General features: G+C 36.8%; 3 protein-coding genes across 3 annotated transcripts; 2 read left to right on the forward strand and 1 right to left on the reverse strand.

The window, feature by feature from the left end:
* Positions 1 to 2,654: 2,654 nt before the first annotated feature.
* Positions 2,655 to 4,127, reverse strand: LOC121746741 (uncharacterized protein At3g28850-like). Its single transcript, XM_042140666.1, has one exon. It carries the CDS (start codon positions 3,736 to 3,738, stop codon positions 2,986 to 2,988), a length of 753 nt encoding a protein of 250 aa, XP_041996600.1. The 5' UTR covers positions 3,739 to 4,127; the 3' UTR covers positions 2,655 to 2,985.
* A 1,432-nt stretch (positions 4,128 to 5,559) lies between these two features.
* On the forward strand, positions 5,560 to 6,195 carry LOC121749050 (agamous-like MADS-box protein AGL80). Its single transcript, XM_042143669.1, has one exon. The coding sequence runs from the start codon at positions 5,560 to 5,562 to the stop codon at positions 6,193 to 6,195; it is 636 nt and encodes a 211-aa protein (XP_041999603.1).
* Positions 6,196 to 6,583: 388 nt separating this feature from the next.
* Positions 6,584 to 12,991, forward strand: LOC121747647 (LRR repeats and ubiquitin-like domain-containing protein At2g30105). Its single transcript, XM_042141724.1, has 10 exons — positions 6,584 to 7,037; positions 7,119 to 7,213; positions 7,476 to 7,628; positions 9,696 to 9,806; positions 9,904 to 10,004; positions 11,276 to 11,413; positions 11,610 to 11,658; positions 11,770 to 11,835; positions 11,971 to 12,090; positions 12,662 to 12,991. Exons 1-10 carry the CDS (start codon positions 6,857 to 6,859, stop codon positions 12,773 to 12,775), a joined length of 1,128 nt encoding a protein of 375 aa, XP_041997658.1. The 5' UTR covers positions 6,584 to 6,856; the 3' UTR covers positions 12,776 to 12,991.
* The last annotated feature ends 108 nt before the right edge of the window (positions 12,992 to 13,099 follow it).

The following is a 13,099-nucleotide window of genomic DNA, read 5'->3' on the forward strand; positions in this document are numbered from 1 at the left end:
CTATAAGTGATTCACATTTTTTTTGACATCTCACTTGCCATTTTCTTTATAGCAAAAAAAATAAAAAATTTCTCTTATTTTATTCTCTTACCTAATATATTACTATCTCTTTACTTTACTCTTTAAATAACATTTTTAAATCTCATGCTCAAAAGAATTAATGGTGATAAAAAGTTGTTTAGTCACATGATCATTAGTCTTTTATTATCTGCTGGTTGAATATTATGTTGCATACAAATTCATCTTCTATATTGTACTATTAGTACTATATTTTGTGGTATATTATTTATGATCATAAAAAGATTATTTATCCATGCTACAACTCCATTTTTTTATACTCAAATTACTTTACATAGACGGATGCCTATGTAGCAAATAAAGTGAAACTTGCTTGGTCATTTAATTTTTTTTGCCTTTGAGTTTCTTTATTTTTTAATTTATTGAATTTGATATTGATATTTTACTACACCCTCCGTCCCATTATAAATGAGGTATTTTTTTTCGTTGCCCCAATATAAGCAAGACATTCTTTCTTTAGCAAAAAACAACATATTTACTTTATATTTTTTTATTCTCTCTTACTATATTCTTTTTATTTTTCAGTATTTTTTCATACTTTATTTTCTTTCTACTTAACCTATTAAGCATATTTTTTTATTAAATCTTGTGTACAAAAGAATATCTCACTTATGGCCGGACGAAGAGAGTATTCTCATCTATACATATTACATTCTGCTTCTAATTAATATCCCAATGTTATTTTGCTTTCTTATTTTCACAAAATTGATTTCGTAAAAAAAAGGATGAGAACAAATATAGGGTATCCGGTTTACCCATACCTAATTTTACGGAGTCAGATAACCCAATCGAGTATTAGACATATTCACATACCTAATTAATACAGGTTTACCCATGCCCAATTTTACGGGATTAGATAACCCAATTCAGTACCAGACATACTCACATACCTAATTAATACTCTGATTTACTCCTATTCAAGATATATTGTTTACCATCTTTTTTACTAAATTCTTATCTTATTTTGAACTGAATAATAAACCTTACAACCCCACAAATTCTCTTATGGACATAGAATGATAAATTCATCTCTTTCCAAGAGTGACATTATCAATGCTTCACACCTAAAAATCATGTAAGTTCGTCCCTTATGACAATATCATATCCATTCGAAACCTAGTTAGTTCTAATCAAGTTGTGGTTCTTGGATTAAACATTTTAAGTGAATTACTGTCCAACAAGCACTTAATCTCCAATGATTTATATTGACATTATATTGGTACTATTTTGGGCATTCGATATCAATTATTAGGGCTCGGATACCAACATTGGGTATTTGGGTACCCAAAAAGACTCGATCATGTATCAAGTGAGCTTTCGGGGCTGTTTTCGCGTACGAGTACTCAATTCTCCACCCCTAAGCCCTAACTAGAATCCATGGATCCAATTCATCCAAACTATTGATCTTTATTCTAAAATTGTCAAATTCCAAAAATCATCCAAGTTCTCAAAATTTTGAACATTATCAGAGTGCTCAATTTTTCTCAAATTCAGGATACTCTAAGAACACTAAAATTTTCCAAATCTAAGCCAATTCTTACAACTAAAAAGAAAATTACACCACAATTTGTTTGGATTAGTAACAAATATTATGTTTATTAAGAGTATGCGAAAAAAAAATACTTGAATTAGGTTATGTTGGGAGGGTGACCGGTGGATTGTGTATGTGAATGAGGAAAAAAATGAATATTTTATTAACAAATTTGTTGGGCTGAATTAGGATCATAGAACCTTATTAGAGTGTAGAGAAAGTTGTCTACATATAAAACCATTTTCGAGGAAGTATGAAGTGGGTTACTTCGCCTTGGTGCTCAAAGATCAGTTTGTTATATGAATTGGGGCCCAACCCCTAATTGATAGATCTAAATCTAATATTCCAAAACAAGATAACCTATTGTCAGAAGCAGAGTAGTAACACATGCTCACTCTCCACTTTTCCTCCAAATTCTTCAAAGTGGAAACATCAATAATGACCTGGGAACCACTCACAAACTATGCATCAATCTTTTAATTCACCCACTACACTTTATCTCAGACTACAGAGTATCTATGCACATATTTCTGGGAAAATGAAGGACTGAATTCATCATGGAAATCACAGTAAAGAGTAAACAAATGTATTCAGTAGAAGGTAAAGCAAATCCAACCAAATTAGACTAGAGAGGAACTGCTATTGAGCAATGCAATAAACACTGATTGAAACATCCAGTTGCAACACTAACACACCCTGTTCAGATATGGAGTAACACACACTGCATTTGTAAGAGTTAACTGCTTTGTAAACTGATAATTATCCTTCCTATACTTTCCAACTCTGGGACATAAGAAGGTGCTGCAAACAAACTGCCAAGGACATTTTCCTTCCTCAGTAGATCTACGGCTTCAAACGCAGCAAGGTATAACGTCGTTCAAAGTAGTCCATGAAATATCTAATTACATAAAGAAATCCCACAAGCTTTTTCTTATCAACTACAACCACCATGGATCACATTCCTTTGTAAACAAGATTGCACACTAACAATAGTAACAAACCAAGTGGATCGATAAAGTATACCATCATAACAACTGAAAACGCAAACATGAAAACACAGGCACAAACTATCTAATTGTTTAGTTATCGAATTCTTGATCACAAAAAACACCATTTTTGCAACATTCATCCACAATGGGAACAGGATGGTGTCAAAGGAAGCAATAAAATACTCTTTCCTCCTTTTGTCAAAGAAAACTACACTAAAATCAACCCAAAATCAGCTACAGCAAAAGTCACTCAAGCCCTAGCTCACATAAAAGCACTAACCTATTAAAGCTAAAGCTCAAGTGCTTAATGTTTCACATAGTAGTCAAGGATTTATATATAGAAAACTAAGACTAAAAATCCAAACAAACATATCAGCAAAAAGCAGTTCAGAGGGGCGCAGAGGAACAAGAAGGGCACCTAATGAGGCCATTCTCATTGCACAACGTACAACACCTGAAGCCAGCTTTCTCGTTGTAGCATTTCCGGCTGCCGTCGCAGTCTATGCAGAGGATGAATCCGTATCCACCGCACGTGTCGCACGTGCCGAGAGCGGCGCGCGGCAGCCTCTCCATGTACTTCTTCAGCTCACCGGTCTCGTGGAGGCAGCGGACCTCCTCGGCCCCGCCGATGTATCTGCCGCCGATGAAGACCCTCGGCAGCATCAGCTTCGACTTCTCCGTGAGGCCTAAGATTTCCTGAAGCTCCTCCGTGAAGCGGCCGTCCATCGACAGATCGCGCTCGTCGATCGGGACGCGGAATGCGCGCAGGATCGTTCGGACGGCCTTGCAGTCCTCGAATGTGGACCGAACCACACGCAAACTCGTGAAGTAGATCACTATCGTTGCCTCCGCTCCGGGGATTCGGATTTCGGGGCGGAGCTCTTCCTCCTTCTGCTCCTCCGCCGCGACCGCAGCCGCGGCGGCGTTCTCGAGGAATGATGGGAGGTGAGAGAGGCTGCGGATGAGGGACTTGACGCTGCTGCGGGTGCGGTGGCAGATGGAGAGCCTTCTAGGGGAAGCGAGCGTGTCGCCGCCGTCGTCGTCGGAAAGGAGAATGTGGATGTCCTTGAAGGAGGAGCAGGAGAATTTGGGCGGCGCGTCGTGGAACCGAACCCTTGATTTGGTTCGTCCAAGCAACATGGATTTACTTCAAATTCAATCAATCGACGATTAGATTGCTGCTTAGACCAGAAACTGATTGTTAATTGAATACAGATTTCTCGGCAATCGATGTTTGTGGGAGTGGAAATTGGGGATTTAGGTTTGCCGGGTGGTTTTTCTTGGCGATTTATTCACAATTTCTAAGAAGAGGGTTTTACTTCGTAGGAAACTTGGGAATACAGAGAGAATTTTTTGGGATTAGTTATTAAGGACTTAAAGGTAGTTTAACGGGTGTAGAAGCACTATATATAGTGCTCATATCGGGTCACCAGTTCATCGACCCCACTGTCGATTATGAAACCCGGAAAACTCTCCTACTAAAATATGACTTTTGGAGTTCTATGAGTCGGCATCTCTGCCTCAACCCTTCTTTAGCCTGTTCGATTCGTCCAGCTATTCAGATTTTCGTTCTTCGATGCCATCTATTGTCAAACCTCTCGTATTGTTTCTACTTTTCAAGGCAGAAAACGATCTTCTCTACTATGTGAATCAATAAAATGAGTCCAACCATTCAGACTTTGTTCTTCGATGCCATTTATTGTCAACTAGAACTCTCGTACTACTTATACTTTTCGAGACAGACAATGATCTTTACTGCGTGACTCAATAAAGTTAGTCCAACCATTAAGACTTTCGTTCTTCTATTCAAACAATAATCTTCTGAACTGCCTGACTTCAATAAATTTCATTTTTCCGGATACAACATTATCTAATTCATTACTTAGAAACCTAGTTTTCTAGTTATTTTCAACACTTGTGTGAAGCATACTTCATTTAATTCATTCTTGTGCATTAACTATTCTCCCGCAAGAGGATGTCAAAGTTGAGTATTTGTCACTCTCGGTAATAAACAATTACTCCATCTGTCCGCAAATAGGAGTCCCGTTTTATCATTTTAGCCCGTCCGCGAATATGAGTCCCGGTTCATTATTACTATAAATGGTAAGAGGCCTCCACATTCTACTAACTCATCCCACTCACATATCATTTAAAACTAATATATACAAGTGTTCATATTCCACTAACTTTTTTCCACCTACTTTCTTAACATTTCTTAAAACCCGTGCCGGATAGAAATGAGACTCCTATTCGCGGGCGGAGGGAGTACATTACTTTTTTTTTAAATAATGCTATTAAGTATTAATCATAATTTTTGAAATATATATTGAAGCTAAATTTTATTCATAATGCCATTAAAGATCGAAAAAAAATACACATTGAAAATTCTAAATACAAAATTCATTAAAAAATAAAGTAATCTTTTTAAATTAATTACCTACTCAATTTATACACTGAGAATAGATTAAAACACACACATTTAAAATAGAAAAAAAGCAAAAATCATTATGCAGTTAGCACAAATATATGTAGAGAGAATACATAAGGAGTATCAATTAGGAAAATTTTCAGTATGATGGAGTATTTGTATAATGAATTTATTTTTTACTAATTTATTCAAAATTGGCAAAATATGGAGCAAAGTAATATCAATTGATCCTTTCCCTTCAAGCAACCATGGGCCAGTTAGATTTTTTTCCTTACTCTGCCTTAATTAGTCTCAAAATATTAGGAATTTATTTTTTACTAATTTACTCAAAATTGGCAAAATATAAAGCAAAGTAATGTAATTTAGATTCTGCATTAATTAGTCTGAAAATATAAGGTAATTTTTTTTATCTTACAGTATCATAATGAGAAAAAAAGAAAACTTTATATAAGACCGACCACCACACCCCATTCCTCTCATCTCCTCTCTCACAATCGATCAAATTCAAACAAATGGGTCGCGGCAAACTGAAGATGGAGATGATCGAGAAAGAGAAATCAAGAATCCTTACTCTGAAGAAGCGAAAGGAAGGGCTAATCAAGAAACTCCACCAACTCACCACGCTCTGCGACGTCCCCGCATGCATGATCTTGCACGACCCCACCACCAATTCCACCTCAGTCTGGCCGGAGGAGGATCCTGATCAGGTCCGCCGCCTCATCGACGCGTACAAGGCCAAGAAAAATGACCCCAGCGGCGGCGTGAGGGAGTACTTGCTGTCGAATTTCTTCGACGAGCGGCAGAGGCAAGCCGAGGAGGAGCTCGAGAAGCTGAGGAAGAAGAATGTGGAGGGGATGTTTCCGACGTGGGACGATCGCCTCGACCTCATGGATGAGGCCCAGCTGAAGGAATTGGCCGCTGCGGTGCGCGGCAAGGCCGAGGCGGTGCGGTCAAGAATCGAATTCTTGAAACAGGCGGAGGTTGAGGCGATGGTGGTGATTGAGAACAATGCGATGCGGTTTAATTATTCTGATTTTGATCAAGATGTCAAGTCTGCTGAAGCTATGATGAGGGAGGGAAATTCTTCGATTCTTCTGCCGCCGCCGCAGCAGCAGCAGCAGCCGCCGTTGATGCCGCCACCGCTGACAACGGCGCTTCGATGGATGTGAATGAGAATGGTGGTGGTGGTGGTGACTTTTCTCGCTATCTTTGTCACTAGATGCTATGCTACTTCTATATTTTTTTTATTGAATTTGGTGATGAATGATATGTGTTGTGGATGTTACACAAATTCCACTATGTTTTAGTACTACATTAGTATTATCGATTGACGATTGATGTACAAATAATCCAATTTGAATAAACGTACCACAACTTGAAACATTAAAAAAATCCCAACTTTAATTCATTGTGTTTACAATCGATGACAAGAAAGACTAAACCTTTGCACAAGTAGTGCAATTCTTGAATCCCAATTACCCAACACAGTTGATGGGTCCCAATTTAATTTCGCTGATTTTGTTTTGATTGATTCCCACCATAATCAGTTTTCTGGTTTATTTCAATGGCTGAATTAACTGGTGTATAAATGAGTGTAACAATAGAAATGATACAAAACGATAATAATTTTATACTCCATTTGGACTCAATATCAATTTACTTTTTGTAATCCACCAAAACTAGAGCTCAGCAAAGCTCCAGTTTTAAAAAAATTGTTTTGGATTAATACTCTCGATGAACCAAAAGAGTGTGATTGTTGAATTGTTAGTGTTGGGAATCTCTCGCGTTAATCAATAGTTGCTTCAAAACAATTGATCGAGCTCGGCCGAGATGGATTCCGAAGCGGCGGCGGCGACGGCTTCGGAAACAATTAAAGTAAGGTTGAGTGTGAAGTTCGGCGGCCGATCCATACCAGTTGAAATTGCGGCGGACGCCACCATCAAAGACCTTAAACTTCTCCTTCAAACGCTCACCGATGTCCTACCTCGAGGCCAGAAGCTAATCTGCAAAGGTATTTTACAGTTTTACATTTTTTGATGTGATAGCCTTTTTTTTACTTTGATTAGAGTTCCTGAATTTCGATTTTTTTCAGGGAAAGTTTTATCGGACGATTCGTCATTGGCCTCGGCGGATATCAGTGATAGGTCGAAAATTATGCTCATAGCGTCACAAGGTTTACATCAAGGGGTAAGCCATCGTCGTCTTCTATTTCAGTGTAATTATATTGGGATAAATTTGATGGCCATGGCCCCAATTTATGTATTCTCTTTAAGAACAGAGTGCTGCAGCTGTCTCGAGCCAATGTGTTTCGTTCTTTTGTTCATTCAAGTAAACATGTATGAATGGTTCGTAGCTAGCTGATATAGTTGTTCAACTAAAGCTATCTCGGGAGATTGAAAAGAGTGTTATCTTGAACTTCAAGAGTGCTGATTTGCATATCTTTAAACAGGGTGGTCCGATTAAAAAAGAATTGCCCACTGCAAGAGCGGCGAGGGATTTTGCAACAGAAAAGAGGAAAACCAATGAAGAAACTGTCACCAAGAGCCGACTTGAACGGTGGAAACTCTCTGGGGTCCTAGCATTGTCAGATTGTGGTCTCACGGTATACGGAAACTTAAATTGAACATGACACTTTAGCAATCTTTAATTTTTTGTTTTTGTATTTTTATGTTTTGTCTAAGATATGATGAGGAATTGATGTTTTTTCTTCACATTTACTTGTTTAACTTGGGAACCTTCACCAACGTCATAAATCACATACATATTTGCATATATCCTTGCATAATGACAGATAGTCATTCCTATGTTCTGAAGAACATAGAAATAGAAGAAAGTTACATCAGTTTTTAGCATTTTTGAGCCGAGCAACCAAATTATAAGGCTGAAATATTAAATAATGGTATCTGGTTGAGATTGCTGGGTAGTACCATTTGAGCTGAATTACATCCTCTAGGACATAGTATTTTAAAAGATTTTCAGCATCTGTGGTTCAAAATTACTGATTTTCCCCTAGCTTGTAAATCCAGTACCTTACTTCGCCTTAGGCAATCCATGTGGTGAAGGACTAAAAACCATAGTAATAGGACAACCTGCATATTGTCTTGTGGTATAAGAACATAGATAAGTAGATAACTGGTTAGGTATGTAATAACCAATAGGATAAAAACACTCATATTACTACAACAAAGACATGTGGCCCCTTTATGTCTCTATGCAATAATAGAAAGAGCACAACAAGCTGTTGGAAGGACTCTAGGTGGTAGACTTGTGTGGCTGCTATCCATTAGTAATCTACTAGTTCATTTCTTGTGGATAGTCTCTTTGTCTTCAGCTTTTGACTTGTATATCAACTCGACATTCAAGTTTATAACTCATTTCCTATCATTGCTTTCTAAGTCAAATTTAGTTTGGAACCCATGTGGAAACTTGGCTGTTGGTTTCCATTGGTTGATAAAGATTAATCTAGTACAGAATTGTTTCGACCACATAATTCTTTTTTTTACCTAGATAACGGAGTTAACGATACTAGGTTATTATATATTGAACTCACCAAGCATAGTAGCATGAGAACATCTAATCAACTTTCTTGGCATCAATACTTACTTTTGTTGCCCGTGTGATCTATCTGACTATATTCTTCTAATATTTAACTAATCAAGAAGATTAAGCCATTAATTGGAGAATCTGCTTACTGCCCTGCAAAATTAAAATAACTCAACTTCTTTCTGCAATTCTCAACATCTAAAAGAAAATAAGCTTTGGTTTTATTGCACAAAATGGATAAAACTCTATTGTATTGCTCCTCCTAATTCATGTGAATGAAATGTCTTTTACCTCTTAAGTCTTAACTTTCATTTCAATGACAGGATTGATCTAATACATATTTCTAATCTAAAATATCATCTGAATGCGCACTTGAACTTGATGGCTCTGGCTTTAGATGCAAGAGTAGTTGATCAGCTCTAATGCTAGTATGGTAATTGGTAAAATATGAGTTTGTCCTGTGTTGTGAGTCTTGTGACTTCGAAGTGTTCAAGTCCTGGTTCGTAGTCAAGTCCATAGTAGTTGCTCTTTTTTTCCAAATCTACGGTAGCAGGATTACTTAAGCAAATACATGTGGTGCTAACTGCTAAGTACTTTGAGCCCCTTGCATTAGAAGTTTAAATGTAGACATGAAAATTAGACGCAAGGCATATGCTGAGATGATATACAGAACGTAATTAAAGTTTGAGTACCTACTGTATGTTGCATTTGGAATTATTACTGAATCTAGAATTACAAAATAGATCATATATGGATATGTGGCATGATATATTGGTGTAATTGATCAAGTACTTTAAAGTATCGCTGTGTGGTGAAAATCTTGAAGGCTTGTCCAAAGTGTTGTCCAACTTTGATCTAATAAAATATTTGTAACCTCTACCCTTCTCCACATTTACATGAAGTAGCAGATATCCATTTTTCATGTGATCAGCCATAAGAAACTCAAGCTTTAACTTAAATGACAATTCTTGATAAAATTGTATATGCTTTTTACATTTCTGATTTTCATTTGGGTAGACATTGTTGATATTTGGGTATGGAGAATATCTGTATATCTGAAGTTGGAATGACTGGTAAATCATTCTGGTGTACCCTTGAGAATGTTTATACTTCTTGTATATGCTAGACTATACCTAAGGACGCTTGGACGTGTGGATCTTCTGCTAGAGTGCTTGATGTAAGCCACAACTCTTTACATGAGGTGCCTGCTGAAATTGGCGGCTTAAGCAAGATGAAGGTCTACATAACTCAATGTTTAGCTTCAAAACATTCTTAAATTAGTAAAGCTTCTTTATAATGGTATCTTATACTCTGTAATGTTTCTTCTTGTGTAGAAGCTGCTTCTTGATAGCAATCTTTTGTCGGATACTTCCATTGCCTGGGATGAATTGGCATCTTTGAAGCAACTCATTTTTCTATCACTCAACCAAAATAAGTATGTCCATTCATACTCCAGTAGTTTCATTGGTTTAGTCTCTTCATATGTATACTTGATTATTACATTACATGTATTGTAACTTATTGAATTGACTACATATACTTAGAAGTAACTTACTAAAACAACTAAAGTTACTTGAAGATTTTAGTTAACAAGTTATATACATGTCCTTGCAATCTGTCTAGCTTCCTGGTTGTTGCAGTTCCCATGTTTATCTGTTTCTTCTTAATTTTACTTTTCTATCCTTGCCTTGTTGATTCCTGTGTTTGTCACTTTACCTCTATCTCTGGAAGGTCAACAGCAGTAGAGTAAAATGAAACAGGGTTTAAGTTCTCAAAGAGCTACTTGTAGAGTTTTACAGGTTCTTCTGAACTGAACTCCATTAACCCAAGCTGAAATTCTTTGAAGGTTGCTGTTAGATTTCATGATAGTAAGTGGAAAATTTAGTTTGTGGAATAGGATGGATAGATAAAAATATTCCAAGCTAATCTACCATTTACTTAGATGGATTGATTAAATTTGGACTTGTTTGACCATCTTATCCTTCAAGTACCTAATCATGTATATATCAATCTATCCTATGATTCCCATTACTCAAAGTGATTGCTACCGTAGTGTACTAAATGTAATCAACTCAAGCTGTAGTGGAATATTGGAAAGTTTCTTGTAAGATTGCATCACTGTAAGTTATGCAGGTTTTTGCAGTCATTCGGGCTGTTGCAGCTATTGCACTTTTCTTAAATTGTTTGGTTATCACAGAGATTTTGGGTTATCTAATTACCACTGCAGTGAACCTAGTTTTTCTTGCCTGATTGAACATGAGGTCTGGTATTATCATCATAAAACATACTAAGAAAAGCTACATCATGTTTTAGAGTGTTTGAACATGCATTCAAAATGTAATCTAGGGTGTTTTCAAGCCATTCTCTGTACAGATCTACATCATTTCTTGTTCTAATGCTAATGGTTGATAGCATTTTACTGGTTTGTTCAGTTTCTGGAGGAAAATATAGCAGATTGGCAGTTCTTAAATCAGCCAAAATATCTAGAGCCTTATGCTCTGCCTCATAGCCACTATTGCATTTTGGTTGCATTGTATTTATACTAATTATTGCGTTCCTATAATCTAGTAAAAAATATGTTGTCTAGTTCTCGGTTCTGTTCTATAATTTTTGTCTAACAAATTCACAACCGCTATAATTTTTAATTACATCTTAGGCAAATCTGATCCATTGTTATAAAGCCTTTCTATCTCTTGTTCCTGGCAGTTTGACATCAATTCCTTCAGCACTTGGTGCTTTGACAACCCTGAAGCAACTTGATATCACTAACAACAAGTTGGTGTGTATCCCAACTGAATTAGGTCTTCTGACAAGTCTTGAGGTGTTAAAACTCAAGAATAACAGGTAAACTGGCAAATAAACCATTTTGTATAATAGCCTTCCAGCAATATTTTTCTTCTCAAATAAAATTATGTTCTGTTCGGTGAGTGCCAGTTGTTGAATTCTGCTAGGTGTATTTCAGCTTCTATCCGTCCTTTTTTGTCCCTTAGTAAACTGTCACTTAGTCCGACTTTCAAGATGACACTTCTGCTTATTGCAGGTTAAAAACTATTCCTATGAGTATCGGGGATTGCGTTTCTCTTGTTGAAGTATGATCCATTCTTTCCTCCTTTCCTATTCTATTCATACTGTCAGCATGGATCATTTTCTGCTCCGAACCTCATCATCTACCCCTATTTACTCGGTTTACGTTTGTGCAGATTGATTTATCATGTAATTTGCTGAGTGAGTTGCCAGAGACATTTGGAAATTTAAAAAGTTTAAAGGTTAATCCTTCTTCCTCTGGTGATATACCATAGCATTTGTTCTCCTTTGAATGGGTGTGGGAACAAGCTTCCTAAGCCTCAAAGCAGATAATTCTCCTTTATGATCCGATAGTTATTCGTTTAAAACCTATGCAGGCACTATGTCTCAGTAATAATGGGCTGAAAACCCTGCCCAAAACATTATTTCGCTCGTGCATAGAGCTTTCCACACTGGATCTTCATGGAACAGAAATAACGATAGATCTTCTGCGCCAGGTACATAACATTCTTTCAGATAAATCACTCCACTGTCCACGCATATAACTTAATTACTTGCATGCATCTTATTGCCTTGTCCAACATACGTAAACAGGACTTTGACTTTAGATAACAAATTACACGGACGCACCTTGTGAGTAAAACTGTTATTGCCTCTAAACATTTTGTTTATTAGGATCCAGCTTCTATGTGATTGCTAGATATATCCTCTTCGGGTTAGCATTTACGAACTGTTTGGAGCATTTCTTTGTGAATTTTCAACTCTAGGATATAAGTTTGCACACTTGCACTTAGGGTTTATGTTAATTGAAGCCTCCCCCCATTTCAAGTTCGGCGGAGGGCTGTATGCAGAACTATCGCCACTAAGAGGAATGCAATCTTAGGAAAAGAGTCTTGAAAAACTTCAAAAATACCTTTTTATTTGCCAGACAACAAACAAGTCATCCTGGTCTGAATCTTGAACTTTTCTACTTAAGTTATATTACAAGGAGGAGCTAATGGAAATCAATGCTGTAACAAATTACTCGATGTGTTTACTGGTCTTCATGCATATTGTCGTGTTTTGCAGTTTGAAGGATGGGAGAAATTTGATGAGCGTCGAAGACTAAAGCATCAAAAGCAACTTGATTTTCGAGTGGATGGATCGGGTGATTTTGATGAAGGTGCTGACAAGAACTGGTAAACATTTGCAGGCTTATTCAATCAGTATAACCGTACAAGAAATTTGAATCCCTTTGCCAGCCTATATAGGCTTGATTTTCTTGAAAGTGATTATACCATAAATTCGTTGATATTGTTACTAATTCCTGCTTAGCAAGAATTCATCCTATGATATCTCAACATGTATGATTTTATGTGTGTTTTCTGATGGTGGATTTGTTTACTGGTTTTTCCTTAATCTCAACTTTGTAAAATGCCCCACTGATATTTATCTATCTTATTTATGGAGTACATAAATCGGAGGCAAAATTTTCAATCACAAAAGCATAATTTGTGTTTGCTTTCA

The sequence above is a fragment of the Salvia splendens genome, chromosome 9 (assembly GCF_004379255.2).
Source record: "Salvia splendens isolate huo1 chromosome 9, SspV2, whole genome shotgun sequence".
NCBI lineage: Eukaryota > Viridiplantae > Streptophyta > Magnoliopsida > Lamiales > Lamiaceae > Salvia > Salvia splendens.

Coding starts and splice junctions, on each gene's coding strand:
- LOC121746741 (XM_042140666.1), bottom strand. CDS start 3,738: ATGTTGCTTGGACGAACCAAATCAAGGGTTCGGTTCCACGACGCGCCG.
- LOC121747647 (XM_042141724.1), top strand. CDS start 6,857: ATGGATTCCGAAGCGGCGGCGGCGACGGCTTCGGAAACAATTAAAGTA. Junction 9,807..9,903: donor GCGGCTTAAGCAAGATGAAG/GTCTACATAACT, acceptor CTTCTTGTGTAG/AAGCTGCTTCTTGATAGCAA. Junction 11,659..11,769: donor ATTGCGTTTCTCTTGTTGAA/GTATGATCCATT, acceptor ACGTTTGTGCAG/ATTGATTTATCATGTAATTT.
- LOC121749050 (XM_042143669.1), top strand. CDS start 5,560: ATGGAGATGATCGAGAAAGAGAAATCAAGAATCCTTACTCTGAAGAAG.